Genomic DNA, 24,322 nt, shown 5'->3' on the forward strand with positions numbered 1-24,322 from the left:
TATCATTATGAGAACTCTAGATTCTATCCCCTAACCCTACCCCTAAACCTAACCCTCACAAAAAACTTTCAGCATTTTTACATTTTCAATAAAACATTGTATAGTATGTTTTTTTAAGCGATTTAAATTATGGGGACACTAGAAATGTCCTCATAAACCACATTTATAGCATAATACACTTATAATTATCAGTTTGTTACCTAAACAATACTCCTCATAAACCAGTTAATCCCCCCCACACACACACACTATAAAAAAAAGTCACACACTCTCTGTCTGTCTGTCTTTCTGTCTGTCTGTCTGTCTCTCTCTCTCTCTCTCACACACACACACACACACACACACACACACACACACACACACACACACACGAGCACGCATACTATCACACATCCAGCTCAGTCAGAAAATGAATTTGTCAGATTGTAAATTTCAGTTGTTCCTCCAAGGCTCTTGCTCAAAGCGCTCTGACACAGCAGGCCATTTAGTGCTGGAGCGTAGCACTGCAGGCCATTTCGGTCTGTGGTCCAGATCTGCAGCCTGCAGCCTCACTGCTGGCCATTTAATAAACGTTATTGGTGTTGAATGCTCACACATTTCTAATAATTGTTGTAGGTTTGACTCAGAGGTCAGACCAGGACAGAGTTTTATGTGTGAGTGTGAGTGAGAAAGAGACTAGAAATTGCAATATGCTGAAATGCTGTAATGTTCACACCAAGAAACCAGTGAAATGTGAAAAAAATGCTAGCAATCTGTGCCCATTGTTGGAACAAAGGACATTTAAAGACCCAGAATGAAAAAGGCAGGCCATAAAATGTCCGCTCTGAATTTAAAGGTAAATGAAATGAAAATGATAATGAATATGGCTGGACAAAATGTGATGTATCCTTAGGTGAGTTGAATGACTGAATTTAAAGCACATGAGACTGAATTAGTGCACTGACCGTACGCAGAGTCCACTGCAGGGTTTTGCTTGCGTGTCGTGGCCATGACATCTATAGAAATAAGGGAGATCAGGAAAGCATGAAAGCCAAAACCATTAAAACACCACAAACGGCCTACAGATCGATATTATATTATATTATTGCGATTATTACTCTTAATAAATGTAATAGTTTAATTGGCAATGGGCATTTTTTTCATTTTGATGCAGCTGCGGTTTTATAAAAGCAATAAGCCTCTTGAGGCCATCAGTTTAAGTGATATTAACATGGCTAAGTTTTTATTTATTTATAGAATGTATAGTACTGTCCTGAATGCAGATTGGTTCATACAGTGTTCCAGTATACCAGCTGTGCTAAAACACACAATATAATAACAGCTTTGACGTGAAACACCTGCTCATCTAGGTACTTTGTACAGTATATCACTGTGCTATCAGTCCAACCATTAACCTTTTTTATGCTTGTTATTTCTTCTAGTGGATGGATGGAATTTGAATGAAAATTGTAATGAAAATGTGTAGTAAAAGCATTATTTTTATTTTTTATATTCATGGCTACAGAGCTTGCCGGTACTCAGCTATTCATTGTGCCTAACAACGACTATTGGATCGAAATATTGCACAGCTTCTCGTACCTAATTGCTTAATTACTACATGCTATTGGCTTTAATTTCTGTCTCAAAAAGAAAAGGTTTTGCAATTGTAGAATTCTTCAATCCAAGTATACACAAGGCTATTCATCTAAAACTCCTCAGCCAGAGCAGAGGTCTAGTTGTAGCAAGAATTTGTAGGACTGTAGTAATGGTCTGGATAAGTTATGATGTCTGAGAGCAAGTCACAACGGACTGTCTGGAACTCACCATGACAGCTGTCTGGGTACTGAAGATATCCACTCTCCACATACTGTTCAAATCCAGACCTGTGACAGAGACAGAGAGGGAGAGCAACAAAATAGAGAGAGGAACAATGACACAAGAGAACGTAAGCAGAAGGAGTGAGAAAGAGGACAAGGGAGTGACAATCATTCTTTTATGTATCTCTCTTTGAATGATCCCTCTAATTAATTTGGCTGTCAGCACTCTGTTGTTGCCTCCTTGAGCGACTGTAAAGGCAAATAACATGTTACAATCTAATTGAGGCTTGAGTGTCTGACATACAAGGACACTCTCCCTTATACCACGAAAGCCATGTTTTTAGCGACCATGTGGTTAGAAACATGTGTAAACTCATTTGTATGTATACATACACTTTAATGTTCAAAAATGAAGCAGTTAAAGCTAAAGCTGGTGCTGAAGTATGTAACTATTAGTTTGAATTATTGAATAAATAGTTGAAAGACTGTGCAGCATAAGATGGATTTTATTTCCTGCAATAAGGGGAGTGATTTACTCTATTCTAGAGAGCATCTGATTGGACAAAATAGAGTAGTGCAAGATGAGTCATCAAGATTTTTGGACAGTTTCCCAGATGACAACGACTGTCAATTTTAAATGTGCATATCTTATAAAAATTAATTTTGGAAACATTTAGGAGCACACTAGCATATAGATGATTTTTAAAGCTAATGCATGTCCATTAAAAGCTACAAAACTCAACTTTTGGAAAACAACATACATTATATGTGATATTTCTATGTGCTCCCAAGATTTCACGTGTGCAAAATGGAAGCATCAAATGTTATTTTGGTCACACTTTGAGTGTCTGTGTTATTGCATATTTACAGAGGTACCAAGTAATATTAATTAACTACATGTACATACTGTGTAAATGTGTTGTGCAACTGAAAGTAAATACACATTTTTATAATTATTACTATTAATTGATTTTAGTAAAATGTTTGTGACACACACACACACACACTGTAAAATAAAGTGTTAACTTATTTTCATCAAATCATACACTCTCACTGTCACTCTGGGTTTTTGTCTGACAGGACCACAGCATCATCGTCTCATGTCTGTCTTGCGTTTCGTGTGCTGTCTTTGTGTGAGCGCACGGGTCCGGTTGTGATTTCCTGCCGTGCGCTCTTCTTGTTTGGCGTTGCTTGTCTTGTCTCGTCTTGTCTGTCGGTTTGCATGAGCGTATATTGCCTTATTGTATTGCCGATGTTCGCTCATGTGATTCGGGTGTTTTGTTGTCTTGTGAGAGCATGTGACTTTGTTTTGTTTCTGTATCGTCGCGTGACTCTCTGTCTTGCGTCCTACCCCGCCTTCTTGTTTGCCCATTATTAGTCCAACCTGTCTTGTTAAACTGTTGATTTCTCTCCCTATTTTAGTATCCTCATGTATGCTGTCCAGTGCCAGTTAGTCTTGTGTGTTTCCAGTCAGTCTTGTTAGTCGGTTCATGTTGGTCCTGTTTTTGATTCCCCTTGTTTGGTCCGATCGGTCCTGGTTCCCGTTACCTCAGCCCTACAATCTGGATTTACTTTTCCCCTACGGGGTAGTTTATGTTTATTGTTTTACCCCTTGTGGGAGTTTGTGTTTGTATTAATAAATACAATAATACATTAATTTTAAACTATGTGTTTGTGTCCTGAGCCTCTTCATTCTCTGCTTGCTGACATAAACAATATCATATGTATTTAACATGAAAACATGAAATTAATGTGCTCACATATGAAATTAACAGACAGACTTACAAGGACTATTGTTCATTCAAGTACACAAGTTTCCAGTCCACTTTGAGTCAGATCAAAAACCCTTTGTGTAAAGGAAATGTGCGGTTGAGCACAACAGCACATTAAGTATAATTTTAAGTAAATATGATTAATGTGAATGACATTGCTGATTCATGCTGTCTGACAGCGTAACCACGGTGACACATTGCTCTGTGCGGCCGCAATGTTCTGCTGCTTTTGGCATTACAGAACAGAGCATGTCACTGTTGCTCACTGCTGTGCACCTGAGCAACATATCTTGCACATAGAAACACAACACTTACTGTCAGTTTTTGCTTCCTCTCAGTGTTACCATGGAGACATGATTATATCAGAGAATGTGGTCTAATGGAGCATGGAATCATGTACCTGAACATCCAAAATCATTACTATTAAAGATCACTGAACGTAACATATTTTCTAAAATAGTAATTGTGTTGTCCATGGCTGCTTCAATTCTAGAGATCTTTTTGAGTGGAACTGGGATTTGTTTGGTTTAGTGTAAAGCATCATAATGACTGGAATAGTTCACCCCAAAATAAAACCATTATTTCACCCTCAAAAAATCTCTCTTCCATATAATAAGTGAATGGACACTAGGGCTCAACAAGCTCCAAAAAGCAAAATAGCATTATAAAAGTGGTTGTGCACTATATTCAAAGTCTTCTGGAGCCATTCAGTAGCTGTGTGTGAACAAACTTAAATTGTTATTCAGTGAAAATCGTTCTGGACAGCCAGTCACCATTCACTTTTATTGTATGGAACAGAGCAGCTTGAACATTCTGCTAAATAATTGTGTTGTTCCATGGAAGATAAGAAGGTTTAAAAAAACATGAGGTTGAGAAAATGATATATAATTAAAATGTTTTGAGTTAACTACCCCTTTAAGAGCAAAACACACATACAGAGACCTTTTCACATAATGTCAGCACCCCATTTCAGCCATGCCGAGGTACCTGCCTCTCTCCTGCCTTGCCCTGCCCTGCATATTCAATCAATCTGTGAATCAGCCCTCTCTACCTGACATGATTTAGAGTCCTTATTTCCATTAACCTGAGTGGGGAGAGCGACAGTGAGAGAGAGAGAGAGAGGAGGAGAGAGGATGACTTCATCTCATATTGAAGGATAAATAGAAAGGACAAGATAAAAAAAAAAAGTCTCCTGCATAAAGTGGTAAATTGGGATCTTGCAGGTGCATAATATCTGAACATCAATATGCCTCTGAGATGCATGCTTTTCATTATACCCGAGTTGGCCACTCTCTCTCTCTCTCTCTCTCTCTCTCACACACACACACACACACACACACACACACACACACACACACACACACACACACACACACACACACACACACACACGCACTCACACCCTCCCGCCCTCCCTCTCTCATCGAGAGCAGATTAAATTGCCCCTGGGAGAAAGTGATTGGGGGAAAAGGAGAACAATGAGAGGAAATCTCCCACAAGATAATAAAGTCATATTTTCTCCATATTCCCCAACCCCTTTTAACGCAGTTCAAAGCCAAAATCAAGCTGCAGAACTGTTTTAAAATGAGAATGTCAAACTATTAATATAGTACATATTTTTTCCTTGTTTTTTTTTTACAGCCTACCTGTATTTCATTAGATGCTGTTTAGCACTTATACATGCAGAACACAGCTACAGTATAGCACAGTATGCAGCTACTGTATAGTTCTTCCCATATCACTTTCTATTTAAAATAAAAATACATTTGTATTTTATTTGTATTTTTTTCATGCAATTATTTTATTATTTCTACTTTATTGACAATATTGTACTGCATTTTGTGTATACACTGTAACACCCATTACATCTTTCTGATACACATTTCTACTGTATTTAAGAAATTTCCCAGAAGAAAAAAAGTATCTTGTATAATCTTGTTTTATTACCGGTTCTGCGTCTATCTAGGCCTAATGTCTGCTGTACATTGTAGGTTAGTCTATCAAAACTACCGAACTGGTAGGGAAGGAGTTGTCTGACTGACAGGTAAATAGCCATTCACACTAAACACCTTTGTGCATCCATCTGCACTGTTTTTCAATTTCTTTTCTATGTTAAGATGTGCTAGACAGACGTTTTTTGTCAGTTGCACAGCATCTAGCTGTTTTTTTTTCTGTGTCTCACACAGGAGTACCATGTTTTTTTGACAATGGGTCAAGTTAAAACGAACTTCAACTCTTAAAAATGTGTCTTGAGACACCAGCGTTCTGCTCTATTCAAAGCTATTTTTTGTGCAAAGAAGGGTTAGACTTTAATGGCTCCTAAATTTGCTTATTTACATGTGCACCACGACTCCTTCAAATTCAGCCAATCAGACTGGAACCAGCTAATTCAGCTAACTCTTGCCATATTTTGTGTGTAAAATATGCATCAGATTCTCTGAGAATGGTCCATTTCACCATTTCAGTGCACATACTACAACCTAAATGTGTCTGTGTTTGTGTACATGGATGCTGAGAGATAATGGTATATGCCTGGCGAGTATCTGTGTGGTTACTTTTGGTTTCTATGACAAAAAACTATTCTACAAGATTCTAGAGCTCTTTATAATAATTCTAAAGCACTGTATGATTACAGAACACTTTATGGTATCTGACAGGATAAGACGAATTACTGTGACATAAGTTTGGCTGTGGAAGCATATAATTGTAGGTTGGAGTAAATCAAAGCTCTTCTGGGACAGTGATAAGTACCCTTCACAAGTTCCTTCCATTTCCCTGGCAGCGGTCTGGAAATCTGCTGTATACATAATAATGTGATCATGAGTTTAAGATTAAATAACTCTCCATCTCCATTTAAAGAGATCAATACTCACATTCGGACAGAATAACCATGCCTCAATGCTTGGCCACAAATATCGAGTTTATGGCCAAAGTTATGGCCAGAAAATAATGTGATTAAAACTGCGAGCATGTTACAGAGAAACAGTGCTATTAAAAAGACCAGGCCATGCAAATGTAATTTGAGTCTCTCATTCATAAGCTCTGAATTCATTAGAGCTGTTGTATAGTTGGCAGTGCATACAGTCATGTGAAAAAAATAGGTACATATTTGGACGAGCTAACATTTGATTCTCTTTGAAACAGTGCCTATTAATAAAGTTGATATACTTGATACATCAATCATTTATTCAACAAAAATATAAATGGATATGAAGTGGTAGTGGCGCAGTGGGCTAAAGCACATAACTGTTAATCAGAAGGTCACTGGTTCGATCCCCACAGCCACTACCATTGTGTCCTTGAGCAAGGCACTTAACTCCAGGTTGCTCTGGGGGGATTTTCCCTGTAATAATTGCACTGTAAGTCGCTTTGGATGAAAGTGTCTGCCAAATGCATAAATGTAAATATAAATGTAAATATGATATTCTTCTGTTGAAAAATTAAGTACACCCTTGGCCTCAGGAGCTAGTATCACTCCCTTTAGCAGAAATAACTTATTTAACAGACATGTATTAACATTTTATACTATATACAAAATAATGTTTTATTGTTGTTATAGTGTTTTAATAGTATGTTTAACATGTTTGCATATGTTCATTTTATATCTCATTTAAAATTACATGGCATGTCTTTAAGAACAGTGCAACCACCTGTCATGTGAGAAGTGAGTAGGACTGGATAAAAAGGAGCCAACATGGCAAGTTAGGGAAGGCTAAGTGGTATCACCTATCCCTGGGATATGCTTGGACTCTGGAGTTTACTTACCTTTGCTAAGACTATTCGCACTGTGGATTATGGTCACCTTCTCCACAAACTCTATCGGATTGTAAATACAATGGTGAGCTAACTCTGGGACTTAAGACACTAAAAAAACACAAAAGACTGTTCTTCATATATACTTAAAATCTGTATATACTCATTTGAACAGTCTGTGGATATGTTTTAATCTTGTGAATATGCCTTCAACTGGTATTTCTCTTTTTCTGGTAATACTCTTTCGTCTCTTATTTTCACATAAGCACACTCACTCAGTTCAGTCAGGATACTCATTTTAGTTTGTGTAACCTGGTCGAAAGGCTGATTGTTACAAACTTATTGTAGGCGTTTTGCATAATTGTCCACCAGTCTCTGACATTGGCTTTCTGAATAATTTGAACACTCTTCCTTGCAAAATTCTTACAGTTGCAAGATGTTTGAGGGGTTTCTTGCATGTACTGCACATTTCAAATCACCCCACAACATTTCAATGGGATTCAAATCTGGGCTTTGACTAGGCCATTCCAAAACCCTTCATCTCTTTGAGTCATTCCTCAGTGCACTTGCTAGTGTGTTTAGGACCATTGCCATGTTGAAAGTTCCACTTCCGCTTCAACTTTGAATGGCCTCACATTATCTTCAAGCACTCTTTGATATGATGCAGAATTCATAGTTTAATCAATGACTGCAAGCTGCCTAGCCCTGAGGCAGCGAAGCAGCCCCAAACCATAACATTTCCACCACCGTGCTTCACAGTTGGTATGAGGTTCTTCTCCTGAAAAGCTTTCTTTGGTCTGTGCCAAACATGTATACTGTTACTGTTGCCAAACAACTCTATCTTTGATTCGTGTATCCAGAGCACATTCCAAAAGGACTGGTCTTTGCCTATATGTTCATGGGCAAACTATAGTCTTGCTGTAATCTTGTAATCTAATCGTTCTTTTTAGATCGAAAAGGGCTTTTCCTGGCATGCCTCCCATGCAGGTAAAATTTTAGCAATCTCTTTCTGGTTGTAGATGCATACACTTTGACATCAACCATTGCCAGAGTTAACTGCAGATCCTGTTTTTAAATTCTGGGGTTATTGGATACTTTTTTCATCAAACGGTCTGCTCTTGGGCTGAATTTGCTAGGATGACCAGTCCTGTAAAAATTGGCAGTCATTTGAAATCTATGCCACTTGTAGATTATTGTCCTTACAGTGGAATGATTTATTTAAAATAATTTGAAAAGTCCCTTTTCAGACTTGTAGGCATCCACAAACGTTTTCCTGAAGGCTTTGCAGAACTCTTTAGATCTTGGCATGATGACACCACACACCTCAATAGCAAAGAGAACACCAGACAATAGATGTGAGTGGTTTAATTAAGACCGGTTCCATCTGCACTCCCTAAGGAGGTTGTAATCATTGGCACCCAATATTGAACACTTGATTCTAATTTTATGGATTTGAATGTGTGATAGATGTAGGGGTATACTTTTTCCATGTGATGAATCTGTTTATTTAAATCATGAAAATGACTTCAAAATGTCAATTTTATGTGTCATTTGTTTGAGTATATCAACTTTTATTAATAGGCACTGTTTCAAAGAGGATCAAATGTTTGCTTCTCCAAATATGTCAAAGCAAACAATTTCCATGGGGTGTACTTATATTTTCACAGGACTGTATGTTCATCATGTTTAATGTTGTTCCAAACACCAAAAGACTTTCTTTCTTCCATGGATCACAAAAGGAGATGTTAGGCAGAATGACACCATTCAATTTAATTGTATGAGAACTGATGCAATTGTTGACTGAAACTAACATCTCCTTTTGTGTTCCACGGAAGAATGGCATATGGGTATGAAACAACACGAGGTCAGTAAATTAAGTTAATCATTCCTTGAAAATCAAAGTGAATGCAGGTTCAAATTCGGCCAAAATTCTGCCCTGGTCAGATTCCTTCACTCTCTCCCTCCAATTTCCTGTCTTTTTTCTATTATCCTATACTATAAAAGGCAAACAGCCCATTAATATATGTATATTTTTGAAAACATACTGGAAAACATTAAGAGACCAATGCAAAATTTTCAGTTTCTCTGGATTTACTATTTATAGGCATGTGTTTCGGTAAAATGAACGTTTTTGTTTTTAATTCTATAAAGTACTGCATTTTTCACAATTTTTTTTTTGTCATTTGAAAATGACAACTGATCAAAATAACAAAAAAGATGCAGTGTTTTCAGACCATTTTTAGACCACACAATACTAATGTTTTAACTTAAGAGTTCAGTCTTGGCATGCTCCCTACCATTCTTTCACATTGCTGCTTGGCTTTGTTTGATGGATCGGTGATGATCTAGGGGGTGCTTTAGCAAGGTTGGTATCAGGAAGATTCATCTTTGTGAAGGACGCATGAATCAAGCCACCTAAACGTTTATCCTGGGAGAAAACTTGCTTCCTTCTACTCTGACAATGTTCCTCAACTCTGGGAATTCGTTTTTCCAGCAGGACAATGCCACATGCCACACAGCCAGGTCAATCAAGGTGTTGATGGAGGACCACCGAATCAAACCCTGTCATGGCCAGCCCAATCTCCAGACCTGAACCCCATTGAAAACCTCTGGAATGTGATCAAGAGGAAGATGGATGGCCACAAGCCATCAAACAAAGCCGAGCTGTTTGAATTTTTGTGCCAGGAGTGGCATAAAGTCACCCAACAGCAATGTGAAAGACTGGTAGAGAACATGCCAAGACGCATGAAAGCGGTGATTGAAATTCAGGGTTATTGCACCAATTATTGATTTCTGAACTTAAGTTAAAACATTAGTAATGGCATCTTTTTTGTTATTTTGACCAGTTGTCACTTTTGGCAAATAAATGCTCCAAATGACACCAATTTTATTTGGAAAAATGCAGTACTTTATAGAATAAAAACAAAAATTTTCATATTACTCACACATGCCTATAAATGGTAAATCCAGTGAAACTGAATATTTGCAGTGGTCTCTTAATTCTTTTCAGAGTTGTATATGTAATATGAGTGACAAATTCAATAACTAAACAAAAGGTTTAAAAACTTGCTTTGTGGATTCTGTGCTATGTGCAAGACATCTGTAAACTTGACATTGCTTACACAAATATTTGTAAACGATACAAATGTTATGTTTCAGGTCATGTAAACAAGTCCTGTTGTGTTTGCCTTTTAAAAAAGTTTATATAAAGTAAATATCTGCACATATCTGGTCTGAAGGACCAGATGTAAATTGTGTGACAGTGATGTCATCACCAACATGGTTAATGGGCTTTATACCAGAATTATTTTTAAAGCTCTTATAAAGAGGATGTTTATACTAATTTACAGAATAATTGAAAAAGGATGTTTAAATTAATTGACTCACATTATTTTAATGGTATGGCTATAAGAATTTACAGTAACTCTATTTTAAAATTATCAAGGAAATCATCCAGGCCATTATGCACAATGTCTGGTAACATTTTATAACCGCTTGATGATAAATTTTGAAAACGTTTTATGGCCATCTTATTTTTACCAGATGTTTTTAAGACGTTTAGAGTAACTTAAGCTCCAAAAGACCTTTTAAACAATGCTGCAGTCTATAAGAAAAACTGTTAATTGCATAGGAATCCAGTTTACAGAATTCAGTAGCTGTGCAGGCTTTTAATGGTAACAAACTGTAAAATGCTGCCATGGGATGTTTACTGGGGCAGGGCTAACAGAAGATTGCGTGCAGTAGGTTAAACTCACTTGAGTCCCGGCGCCACTGTGGCACAGTTCCCTGCACTCAGCCAGATGCAGTAGGGGTCTCGCGAGGACAGACAGCTCCTAAAATACAAACACACGCGCACACACGCACACACACACACACACACACACACACACACACACACACACACACACACACACACACACACACACAGAGTTAACTCATACCACATGTGCTGGAAAGGTTGTGCGTGTCTCTACTACCCCCATCCTCCTATTTTCCCGTCCTCTCTCACAGTATACATGACAGGGTAGAGGGGACAGCTAGCCACAGCATCTCCATAACAAAGCATTAATGTCTCTTGCTGGTCTGAGACTCTAGAGACCAAGACTGAGAGGACAAAAAAATAGAGAGAGAGTGACCGACTGCAGATGAGCAAGGTGTGTGTGTATTTGTGCTGCATGATTGACAGGTGTGTTATGTTTGCTATAGGCCAACTTTGAGATTCAGATACATGGAAAAGCTGGTGTGAGAGAGCGCGAGAGAGAGAGAGAGAGAAAATAAAAAAATTATGTGTCAGGTGACTAGGTGAGAGTCATAAGGCCAGTTCACACTACCCCAACAAACACCAAAATCCAACATTTGTTGGGTTTTGTCGAATCAGTGAGTTCACCCTTTTGGCTTTTGTTGGAGTTCTTAAGTGTAAGTTTTCACTGATTGAACATGGCTTTTTTTGGGTCTTGGAATGTTTGAACAGTCTGGTATGATTTTCCATCAAACTCTGATGTCATCCAACTTCGCAAACAGTTGCCATGACAATGAGGCAAGCATCCCTGTCAACTCACAGAAAATGAATACGCGTGGGCGCAACTGCATTGCTAGAGCAGGAGAAATGCAGTGAATCACGATTAATCATTTTTGTAGCAAACTTGTTAAAGCATTCCGTTCCTTTCTAAATAAACTAAATTATATGTAAAGTGTTGGTTAGCTTGTTTAAGTGGATTACACTCATGAGGGAGTTTACATACAAATAGGCTATATCAAAACACAGATGGAAATAGAGTAATGCTGAAGAGCTCTTCTCACTCATGTAAAAAAACACATTCTTTATTTCTCAAATGCTGTTCATTTCAGAAATCAGAAATTTCATTCACACCAAAAATGCTAACACTGAACTTAATGCAGATCTGCAATAACTCAAAATCTCAACTTTCCCCACATTTTATGGACAAACTCATGTGTAAAATATTTTTGGCACTGTCCTCTGACGGATGGATCAGTGTGAAAACGACAGTTATGTTTCTCAACATACACCAACACTTCAAACATTCTAAAGTTGGCAGATGTTCTAGAATGTTGAGAAACATAACATTTGTGTTTACACTGATCCAACAAACTTGCATCTATGCATGTTGTTGTTTGCCTTTGAGGAAGATGCTTGACAAGAAAGAGGTTGAGGATGAAGCCAAACATACAAAATTTTATATAAAGTATAAATAAACATGCACTGGGCACTTTATTAGAAACACTATGGTCCTAATAAAGTGCCTGAAGTGGTCTTCGGCTATTGTAGCCCATCCACCTCGAGGTTTGACGTTTTGTGCATTCCGAGATGCTATTCTGCTCACTAGAATTGTATGGAGCAGTTATCTGAGTTGCTGTAGCCTTTGTCAGTTCAAACCAGTCTGGCCAATCTCTGCTGACCTCTCTCATTAACAAGGCCTTTCCATCAGCAGAACTTCCACTCACTAGATGTTTTTGGCACCATTGCAGTAAACTCTAGAGACTGCTTTTGTGTGAAAATCCCAGGAGATCAGCAGCTACAGACCTTCTGGCACTGAGAGCACATGAGAACATGATTTTATCAGGGTTCCCACTCTTTCCAAGCCACAATTTTCCAGGACAACAAGTGTAATATTTTTGCAAAAACATGTGTCCATTTAAATCGAGCTTTTATTTTGCCATTTCTGTGTTTTTGACAGAAGATTCTCACCTCCAGATAAGCAGTATGCTCAATGGCATTGTTTTTTTTTCAGACTTTATGTGAACGAAAAGACACATCCGCCCATTTTCTAAGTGGAAATTGGTACATTTAAAAATATATCTGTTGTAGCGAATCAGCTCTATGAAATATTAATAATCAATCATAACTTGTTATAATCGATCATGAATATTTGGATCAGTTAATCGGGTTAACTTGAGGTAGCTACATTAACATTACAACCAAATGCTCGGTTCATCCGTGAACACACAATATTGGTTATTAATTAATCAATTAATAGAAAGGTACATTTCCGGGGCATGGGAAATGTCTTTCTTACTACGTATTAAGAGCAAGTAGTCAAAATCTATGATTAGTGACTTTAGATATGAGCTTGAGACACAGACAACTTTACATGTGACATGAACAAGACTTTATTAACTAGACTAAACATTTAAACTACTCTAACATACATATACATACATGCATACAGTTTACCAAGGGAAAGAGGGTTGAAGCAGAATACAGGAAGGCAAGAAGTTATAGCATTGTTTGAAATTCAGCAGATCAACAGCCTGAACAAACCATCATATTAGTTCTGACACGCACTTTTTAGAAAGGGGTGAGGATACTTAATGTATCAAATAATGAGACTAAGTTTGATACTTGCATGTCCCATTTGAATTAAACTGTCCTGATGCAATTGTTGAGGCTCCAGTTGATCTTTGATGATGTTGTCTTGATGAGAGAGAGAACCAGTGGGGGTCAGATTGATCTTTGGTGAATGGAAGGACAAGGCCGTAGCCTGGCGCATGCTTGGGAGTCCTTGGGGCCTGCTAGTTCAGCATCATTCAGCAAGAGAGTGAGAGAGCACAAGGCTCAGAGGGCAAGAGAGGCAGGAAGCAAGAGGAGCATAAGAGAGCTAAGAGACGTAAGAGATAAGAGATAGAGAGGAAGTGGGCGCAGCAATTTTATACCTTTAGAAAACATGTCCCACCCCTCATTGGCTCGACCAATAAGAAGGGTTTGAGTTCTAGGCGGGAATTTGGTTTATTGCTCTTTGTTGTAAAATTGCCCATTGCATGTGCAAGAAAGAAAATAGGAAATATACTTGTAATACTAATATGTTGTTGTTATCGACATATCATGTACACAGTCATTTCAATCTTCAAAATACCAAGTTATAGAGACCAAATATGCCACACATATGATTTTGGTTAACCATAGTATGCAAAGTCTGAAACATTAACCCATTAGAGTTTGCAAGAAACATATATCAAGCAACATTTAAGGGAAATTGTGAGATGGCATATTAGATACATGTCAATATTTTTATCACATGGATTATATGTATATAGCATATATAGGATTAAAAGGTGTAATTTCTCCTTCTCAGTAAGAAAGCAGTGAGCTTCAGCAGTCTGAGCATTCCTTTGGGGGGGTCGTAAAAGTCTCCCTTACTCTGGGCATGAGAGAGTTCCTTTGTCAAGGCTCATTTGCATGTTTATGACAGTAAGAGATTTTGGGCTGAATGACTCAAAAGATAGTAAAACATCGCGTAATATCATTCTACAGAGATCTTATATTCGAATTCAGCTCGGACAAATCGTAAGGTTTAAATTGATACCACGAAACATGTGTTTAGTACACTTAAAAAGGGAATATACACTCTTCGGCTATTAAATATCAGGCCTCAGAGTTTAAAACACACAACGAAACAGTTCTAACGAGTTTGATATACCTCAGAAATACACAACATACAGGGATTACACGTATTTCATTAGCAATATGCAGTTCTGTGTTTAACTGAAAAACACACACACACATTTTTACGTTCAAAGTTTCCCCCTTCCTGTCCACACGATAAGCACGTGGTGAGCATGCGGATGTCACATGCGGTTCTCTGTCAATAGTTCATTGTCTCTTTGTCAATACATTTATTGTGCTTGTGGAGACTAGTTGGCGCTATTTAAGTAATTAGGGGAGTTTCAACAGTAAGTTCTTGTTTGTTCGGAACCTGCCGAGTTAATGATTCCTTCATTGATTCCCCCAGTCGCTACACTGTCCTGGTCACAAAAGCATAGTTTGTGGGTAATAATAGCCATTTTCTATACTTTTGAGGCATGAAAAATTGTGTTACATAGTGTAATAGTGAACCCTTCTGGAGATGCCGCTAGGTGGCAACAAATGAAAGTCTAATGTGATATGAGCTAGTCATTGAATCATTTGAAATGTTCACAGCCGAAATGTGCCAAGAGACTTTATAGTGTTTAAGCATTATAAGAACAAAGCAAATCTATAATTTCCATTCAGTTTGTGAGTGGCCAAGCATGACTTTTCATCCAAAAAGACAACAATAAGTCTAATAATAATAACCTTCTACATTATTAAAATTTGCATGTCAAATCTACTGACTTCAGTATAATGTTTAAGATTTATAAAAACAAAGCAGATGTACTGTATCATTTTCCTACTTTTATCAGAAAAGACAACATATAGCATAACATTAATTGAGTTTCAATGATGTCCCTTCATCATTGTAAAATGCATTTCACATGAGAGTCGAGGCATCAAAGCTCCGCTAAACGCCAGCGTCAAGCGGCACTTTGTTCTCCACATTAGGGTGACTACACACAGACTAAAGTTTATGCTGTGAATGCACTGATTTCAAAGGGTACGTCAGAAGGACGAAGAGGGAAATTATGAGACATTCAACATCTCTTCATAAATTAACCATTTAAAAATATTTTATGTAGCTTTGTACTCTCAAAGATATCATTTGTGAGGCAAAACGTGTGTGGAAAAACACTTTGGTGTGAAGTTGGAGCAGAGGTTGTGCTGACACGTCACTTCATAGACTTCAATGTATTCGGCAGCACTGACACAATTCATATGACATCCTCTCAACATGCAGAAAAATTGTGTCACTTTTACACATTAATCGCACTTCTGGTCTTTTCTCTCCAATATGAACCAGGCAGACTCACAAACCGATGCTTAAGTAAACGAACAACATGCCCCTCTCATTCAGTCGGTTGGTACAAGTAAGTACCAGTTTGTTTATGAATGAGAAATTTCACGAATGCTGCTTCTTACTTTGCATGCGCCGCTGAAGCAAAGCACGCGATTGGTCATAGCTGTAATGAATCAATAGATCTGCCTCGGTTGCACCATGATTACAAAGCTCAGGATTGGCTGCTGTAATCAATCACATGGGTGTAAACACCCTTAACCGCTGATGTTGTTTCACAATGTGCAGACGCCAGCAGAGAAAAAACTATACAAATTTGTTTATTAGACTCATATTCAGAGTCAGATCGTTACCATGTTTTTGTGCTTGTAACGGAAACCCTGCTAGCAACACAATCAAATGGTTATATTCATATTTTCCATGACTGGAAAACTGCATTGCAAAATTCCAGGTTTTCCAGGATGCGTGGGAACCCTGCTTTATTCACACAATGAGCTGATTAGATACTCGCATGAATAGGTAGGTGTACAGGTGTTCCAAATTAAGTGCTAAGTGAGTGTATATGCTCAATTGATTGCTGTTTAGCATGTATTAAATGTGACATTAAGTTATATCCTAATTCATAGAGCAATCCAGCAGCAAAAATATTTTACACATGTGATTGTCTTATGTGTCAACTTATGTCAAGATATTGGGGAAATTTGAGAATTTTAATTAGTGCAGATCTGCATTGGGTTCAGTGTTTGTATTACCTGTGTGATTTGACGCTGTTTGAGAAAAAAATTATTTCATGGGACTGAGATGAGAACTTCAGCACAAATCATCATCCGCGTCTTGATATAGCCTATTTGTATGTAAAATACATTTCCTCACATTTGTCATCCACACAAATGGCTGAAACAAGCTATCTAACTCTAACATATCATTTTGGGGTTTTTTTTATTTGGAAAGGAATGCTTTAACAAGTTCACTACAAAAATGTGGTTAATCGCAATTGACTGCCTTTTTCCTGCTCTACCAAATGCAGCTGCATCTGTGCGCCTTACCTGCAAGGCTCTTTGCCATGGCAATGGTTTGTGAAGTCAGAAGGCATCAGAGTTTTTTGTAATTTGTTGGAAAATCATACTTGATTGCTCAAACATTTCAAGACCAAATAAATGCCAGTTGAACATGTTAATCAGATAAAACAGACTTGAATGCCAACAAAAACCAACAGGGTGAACACACTAATGCAACAACTCAACTGCTGGACATTGGGGTTTGTTGGTGCAGTAGAGTGAAAGAGAGGTGTCACTTCCTCTAAAGCAGCAGTTCTCAAATTAGTTTTGCTTCAGGATCAATATTTTACATTCAACACAGCATCAAATTCTTTTTTGTAGAAAAATATACAAAAAAGTCATTAAAATCAAGCATTCCAAATGTATTAATATAAATGATTAACTTAATTTATTATTAAAAATAAATCCAGGGAGAGAAAGTAAAGAAAAGAAAAAAGGATGGGACAAAAATGATGGAGCTATGGTCTTTCTTCAGAGGCTGAGATATTGTGAGCTAACAGATTGGTAAGAAGTTAAAGCACGGCCAGTTTAGACTTCTCTGTGAGTGCAGGATTGTGCTTGGGAAAAGTGGAATCTAGACTGAAATCCCGATAGGTTTTAGATATCTTTGTAAAAGGAAACACAGTCAATCAGTTTGCTCACACTACAGCTGTGTTAAAAAAGGAATGGTTTACTGCTGGCCTGTGGCCAATCAGATGGTTCTCATTTGCGTGTGAGTAGTCAAAGCACACAGTGTTACTGGCTGCAGTACTGTAGCATGTGATGAGGAAACACTTCTACATCCACCACAATGAGCCATGTCTCTCTTCAAGGGGCAGCATTCTGGATATAGCTTTTTGCCCTTTTTAAATTTGAACGCATTTAAGAATGCATGTCTTTGGAAATACGCACCACTTTCAGCACACTTATGAATGTTATCCATAACAGATCAAAAGAGAAACAGCACATAGACCTCTTGAATCTTGCATGACTGTCATAACTTTTTGGTTCCTGCACTGCATCATAAATGGAGTTTTTAAATGCTACTTTAAGGAAATCTTTAAGAAATGTTTTAAACATCTTTAAACAAGATAACTATTATAAGTGTATGATTTAAACTGTATAAGATAATTAAAGCAACAGTACATCATTGTCAATATTGAGTGCACTCAAGAATTCTGGGTTCAAGGAACATGTTCATTGTCACTCACTTTTTGCAGACACCATAGTCAGTACAGCGACTGAGCGGAACGCGTATCACGCAGCTTGAGAATGCTACAAACAGGGCATGATGGTCCTTATCCAACTCCAATCCGAGAATCCTCCGGTCCTCACCTTGCACGTTACACCTGGGGAGAGAAAATGGGTTTGTGTAGGTATGCCATTTTAGTTATTATAGAGGGTCCTTATATCAATAAAACAATTTCAAAAATAGCCTTGAGATAAAGGCTATGTTTGGAATTGCTACCATACTACTAGTACAAGAAAAAATGCTGTTTGCAGTATGCACCAGAACAGTCAGGCACAAGAACAGTTTTTTTTTTTTCCTCAGGCTATCCATCTCATGAACTGTTGAGCAATAATTATGTGCAATACACTGCTTAGTCTATTATATTTATTTAATATACCACGGTTAGTTCCGGTCCTCGAATCTGACTGGATGAGAGGCGTTCCATGAGCACTGATGGTCTAACACCATCAGCACTCAGACGCTTCACTGTGTGTGTATCACTCCACTTGTGCTCATGCTGTTCTAAACTGTAAAAGTGTAAGAGTAGTGCATATCTGTTAGGAGTTACTGTCTTAATTTTTGAAATGACATATTTTAGCCAGCAGGTGGTGGCAAAAGATAATTTTTGTGTGTAATATGAGCCAGTTGGTGACAAAGTGAATCCGTTAGTCATTGTTTACATAGAACAGTGCTCCGTGATAGCTCGTATTACTAATACATTACCAAAGCTAGGAAATGGCTTTAAACGGATAACTTCAGGATTAAGGCTCATCACACAGACACAGACACACACATCTATCCTTGTTTATCCAATAACTTGTTCAAAACAGCACAAGCTGTGATACTATTTCTTAAGTGAACTTTTTTTTAATAACTAACGGAGCCTTGGTCGCATCATTTGTTTTGAACCAGCAATGGCAGTTTATGATCCATAGCGTAATAAAGTAGTTCCATGCACAAATGCTATTTTCATGACCGTACTCGTTTTTTTTAAATGTACTTAAAAAAAAAAACAGTTTTAATGTTCATTAAACTGTTGTATATAAGCAATATCACACTCACAATCGTGCCATATGGCCCTACATCAGCACTGCTGTAATTACCTATGGCACTCGGCCTGCGGCCGAATCACATCAGAGCTGATTTAGGGCCATATCGCACTCTTGCTCATGTGATATTGCTTAAATATATCCTACCTCTTCTGCCATTACATTCCCTTTCACTATCTGTATATAACATTTGTATTTGTACAACCTTTTGTGTGTGTGTGTGTGTGTGTGTGTATATATATATATATATATATATATATATATATATATATATAAAAATAAAATCTTATTTTGTATTTCTAAAATATACTTATATTTTGAATTCTAAACTAAAATCTTATTTTGTATTTCTAAAATATACTTATATTTTGAATTCGCTTTTTATTTGTATTCTATATTTTGATTTTTTGTCTTGTTGTATTGTTTGTGCACTGGAAGATTCTGAGGCAATTTCCTTGTATGTTTAAGCATACTTCGCAATAAAGCTCATACTGATTCTGATAATGTATATTGTGCACACTGTGCAAATTTTCTGTATTCACGTGATACCCACTTTCTATTTCCAAATTGTGCAGTGTACAACCAAAGAACAGTGCATTGAATATGATCCCCCAAATACATGTGCCCACCTTGAGCATGAATAAACTGAAACCATTATCAATAAATGTTAATTAAAAAAATGCAAAATAACCAATTATTTCTAAAGATAATTGAATGATACTTGTTGAATTAAATGTTTAACAGCAAAGAAATGTGACTACAATGCAGCATACTACTGTTCAATTTTTCTAAACATTTATTGTTGCATGCTGCATACTTTTACGCATACTACTTGTAAAAAAAAAAAACAGTACATAGTATACACTGCATGTTATACTGCCTATTACAGTCTGAACACATGGAAAAAGTAAGAACAGTTATTTAAAGGAACATTCCACCCAAAAATTATAATTTACTCAATATTCCATTTAAATAACTTATTTCTAAACTGCTGTCAACCCATATTTTCAAGATTGACACATCAAGATCAAGAAAGAAAAGGCACTATCTGTTTTACACAGATATGCCACTCGCATTGAGTTGAATGAAGAAGGTTAAACCTTGAAGGCTGACTGAAATACATATTTCTCAGCATCCGTAATAATCTGAAATGAATCATTCGTTGAATGTAATATCTTTCCTAAGGCTAAGTGTCACTTGGGGTTGAGTTTTAAGGGGGGAAAAAGTTTGCCTCCGTTTACTCAAAATGGAAGTGAGCTCACATTTCTGTTGTGGAAGTTGTGAGTCTCAGCTGGAGATGAGGCTGGTTGTCAGATACACACAAGGAAAACAAACATGGGCGAGATCCCATGAGTACAATTACAGCACCTCACTTACCATCCACCCCTATTTACTGCAGGAAAAATTATACTGTCTTAATCAAACACCTATGACAATATTTTGTTTAGGGTTGTGTGTGTTTAATTTGCCTGAGACCTGTCAATGGGGTGATGTGTGTAAGAAAATAACTGAAAGCAGTAAAGATGTGTAATTTTGTGTCCATTTTTTATAAATGAAAACCTTCTAGGTGAAGTTGTAGTATAACAAAAGAAAATAATAATAAAATATCTAAAAATGAAAAAGCCTCTTTGACAAATCAACAACAAATTACAGGATATATTTCCTGTTGCTTGGTTTCTCACACTGGTTAGCCCTCCCAGAGTGAAATCTCATAAAAAAAAAAATTGCATGGTTATGCTGTCTACCATCTAACCCAGCACTACACTAACGCAAACTAGCATAAACCAGCCAGGAACAGCATGAAAATTCATGCTGGTCAAAGCTACTCTTTTCAGCAGGGAGTGTGGTCAGACAAAATAATAGGATACGTTAAGAAAGGAATTAATATGTGCATGAGCATGTATGTGTATGCATCAGTAATAACGCTCACTTGTTGGGGTTGTAAACATCTATGTCCTCCAAAACCTGGGTGCTGTATGTGGAGTTTGGGTGTGTGCTGGCGAGAATCTTCAGAACTCGTCCGTTTTCCGAACCCAGAAACAGAACAGTGTAGTTTTTATAAGGTCCAGCGGCCGTGTCCACTGCAATCAGGGTCAGCTTAAACCTAGATGCAGAACATGTACTTATTAGTAAACAAACAAATTATAAACTTTATCAGAATAAAAATAGTTATTTCATCTTCCAGCACTGTTGATGGTTGCCATCTCTCAAGAGAGCAGACGCAAATGTCAAGAAAACAGCTGGAGAAAGAATTAGAGAGAGAAAGAGAGAGGGAGGATAAATAAAGCGTGCCTGCTATTAGAGCATGCAAACCAGAGTGTATGTGTGTTTACCTGCTGGTGGTTCTTGTGAAGCATGGTCGGTTGTTGACAGAAGGCACAGCTTCATCCATTAGTGGGTAAGACTTAATGAAAGTAAGTGTCTCATCAGGGAAATTGGTAGAGGACTTATAACCAGCAGCAGGGCCATCACCTGCACATGATCCTGGCCTAGAAAGAGAGAGAAAGAGATGAAAATAGAGTACTCTCTGAGTTGCCTAAATGGCTAGTCGACAAATCGGGAGTGGTGGTGGCATAGTGGTCTAATGCACACAACTGTTAATCAGAAGGTCGTTGGTTCGATACCCACAGCCACCACCATTGTGTCCTTGAGCAAGGCACTTAACTCCATATTGCTCTGGGGGGGATTGTTCCTGTAATAAGTGCACTGTAAGTCACTTTGGATAAAAGCATCTGCCAAATGCATAAATGTAAATGTAATCGGTCTTAAAATTCCATATACTGAAAAGAGGCTGGTTTGGGTTCACCTGACCCCAATTAGATGTTTCTTAGGGAGAGTTCAAATAGCTGGACAGAACAAAACAAAATGGAACAGATTGTAGAGTCTCGAGAACGGTTTTAAAACTTGGAATATTTTTAACTTTATTTTCTAAGTCTTAAAATCCAAACCGGGTGGCATAATGCTAAAAAAAAAAAAAAAACAACACAAAATGCAACAAAATGGCCAAAGTCGTCCCTCTGAATGTGTATGGCTGTAGCCTCATTGTTTTAAATGGAAAGACTTTAAAGATGCAACTTTTCTACCACCCCTGGAGTCGCAAGTTCGAATCCAAGGTGTATTGAGTGACTCCAACCAGGTCTCCTAAGCAACCAAATTGGCCCGGTTGCTAGGGAGGGTACAGTCAAATGGGGTAAACTCCTCGTGGTCACGATTAGTGGTTCTTGCTTTCAACGGGGCACATGGTAAGTTATGCATGGATCGCAGAGTGTAGCATGAGCCTCCCCATGCGTGGTCTCCGCGGTGTCATGCAGAACGAGCCACGTGATAAGATGCGTGGATTGATGGTCTCAGAAGCGGAGGCAACTGAGACTTGTCCTCCGCCACCCAGATTGAGGCGAGTAACCGTGCCACCAGGAAGACCAACTAAGTAGAGGGAATTGGGCATTCAAATTGGGAGAAAAGGGAATTTAAAAAAAAAAGAAAAAGCTACTTTTACAAGGGTTTTTACCATTGTCTAACACACATACAACAAACAAAATTCATTGCAACCATCTGCTACTATTACATAAAAGCTGTTGCAATCCTCTCCTGGGTGCATCAGGCCAAACAAGCTGCTCTCCAAGTTATAGAGAACAGGTTTAATCATGTTATGCCGAGCAAGAGGACAAGGATCAGGAATTTTGACACTTTTGTATGTGAGAGGTGTGTTGTGTTTGATTTGTTCTATATGCTTAGTTTAAGATGCTCTCACATGACTCACCTGGGTTTGGGCACTATTTCATCAGGAACTGGTGTCCAGGCTGACTCGCTGTTTCTCTGCTCCTTAAATTTCCCATTAAAGACTTTCTCGATGTCATCCATGTAGAATGCACACACTGCAGAACCGGTGATGCTGAGAGAAATAAAAGCTCTGTTTGATGGTTCTCTTTGACATTGTTACATATGAAACAAACACACTTTTTCTAAAAACAAAAAACAAGTAATTAAAAAACAGATAAATGGCCAGGATATAAGGTCAGTGTGTATTGTCAGAAAAAATATAAATACAAATGTGTTGTCCAGATTTCTCTGCATGGTGGGACTCCAGATTTCTCTACCTGTTGGCTTGAGTGGTAAATACGCCCAGCACCGCAGGCCTGTGGTTAATCTGCATGACGTTGGTTAACGACTGAAGAACATCAAAGTAGAAGAATGAATCACCCGGAACTGAACAGTTCAGCCGAGCTTTCAGGAAAGACGTCCAGTAGCGCTCTAGAACTCGTGGAGAACCGCCGTTATCATTCTTACACACGCGAGCGACTCGGGAGAACACCACCTAGAAATACAGAGGGATGACAAAAAGAAGGACGAGAAAGATGTGTAAGAGCGTGTTATCCAAGTTCTTCCTCACATTAAGTGTGATTGATTTTTTTTTCATCAAATTCAGTCAAATTTTAGTTTGTAAAAATACTGTTTGAAGTGTGCAGGTCTGACCTTCCCAAGGGTAGTGTACTCCACTGCAATCTCACTAAGGAAGAAGTAGACGTAGTTTCCGTACTCAATGGCATGAAGGAAATGAGGTTCTAAATAAAAATAAAAACTGGAATTATATAGAATAAAAATAAATGAAATGTATGTTCTTTATATATAAACAGCTAGAAAACTATAAAATATTACATTTATTTTAAAATATTAATGTTCAATTATAAAACAGAGTGCTGTGAAAAAGTATTTGCACCCATATTGATTTCTTCTGATTTTTGTGCATATCTTATGCTAAAAAGTTTCTAAAATTAAAATCTAACATAAAAGAATGGCAACCTGAGTGAACACAAAATACAGTTTTTAAATGATAAATGAATGAAGCAAAAAAGTTATCCAGTATCAACTGGGCCTGTGTGAACACATAATTAACACCTTAGTAACTAAATCCCCAAATCTATGAAACAAGGTGATCAAATCAACACCTAAATAAAAACTTTCAGCAGCATGAAGTTGGCTAAAGGGTCTTACCCAGTAGCACACTATGCCAAGTTCAT

General features: G+C 37.7%; 1 protein-coding gene across 6 annotated transcripts in view; it reads right to left on the reverse strand.

Annotated features, from left to right (window-relative positions):
• Positions 1 to 24,322, reverse strand: part of LOC127655705 (semaphorin-6D-like) — a 204,289-nt gene that overhangs the window by 18,568 nt on the left and 161,399 nt on the right. For all 6 annotated transcript variants that reach the window (XM_052143648.1, XM_052143647.1, XM_052143643.1 and 3 more), the window contains 9 exons: positions 23,778 to 23,866; positions 23,402 to 23,619; positions 23,065 to 23,196; positions 21,638 to 21,793; positions 21,235 to 21,408; positions 18,236 to 18,373; positions 11,077 to 11,154; positions 1,804 to 1,862; positions 945 to 995 (listed from right to left, as the gene is read on the reverse strand). In XM_052143648.1, the coding sequence (XP_051999608.1) occupies positions 945 to 995; positions 1,804 to 1,862; positions 11,077 to 11,154; positions 18,236 to 18,373; positions 21,235 to 21,408; positions 21,638 to 21,793; positions 23,065 to 23,196; positions 23,402 to 23,619; positions 23,778 to 23,866 (1,095 nt within the window). The remainder of the gene's footprint in view (positions 1 to 944; positions 996 to 1,803; positions 1,863 to 11,076; positions 11,155 to 18,235; positions 18,374 to 21,234; positions 21,409 to 21,637; positions 21,794 to 23,064; positions 23,197 to 23,401; positions 23,620 to 23,777; positions 23,867 to 24,322) is intronic.

This window comes from Xyrauchen texanus, chromosome 15 (genome assembly GCF_025860055.1).
Source record: "Xyrauchen texanus isolate HMW12.3.18 chromosome 15, RBS_HiC_50CHRs, whole genome shotgun sequence".
Classification (NCBI taxonomy): Eukaryota; Metazoa; Chordata; class Actinopteri; order Cypriniformes; family Catostomidae; genus Xyrauchen; species Xyrauchen texanus.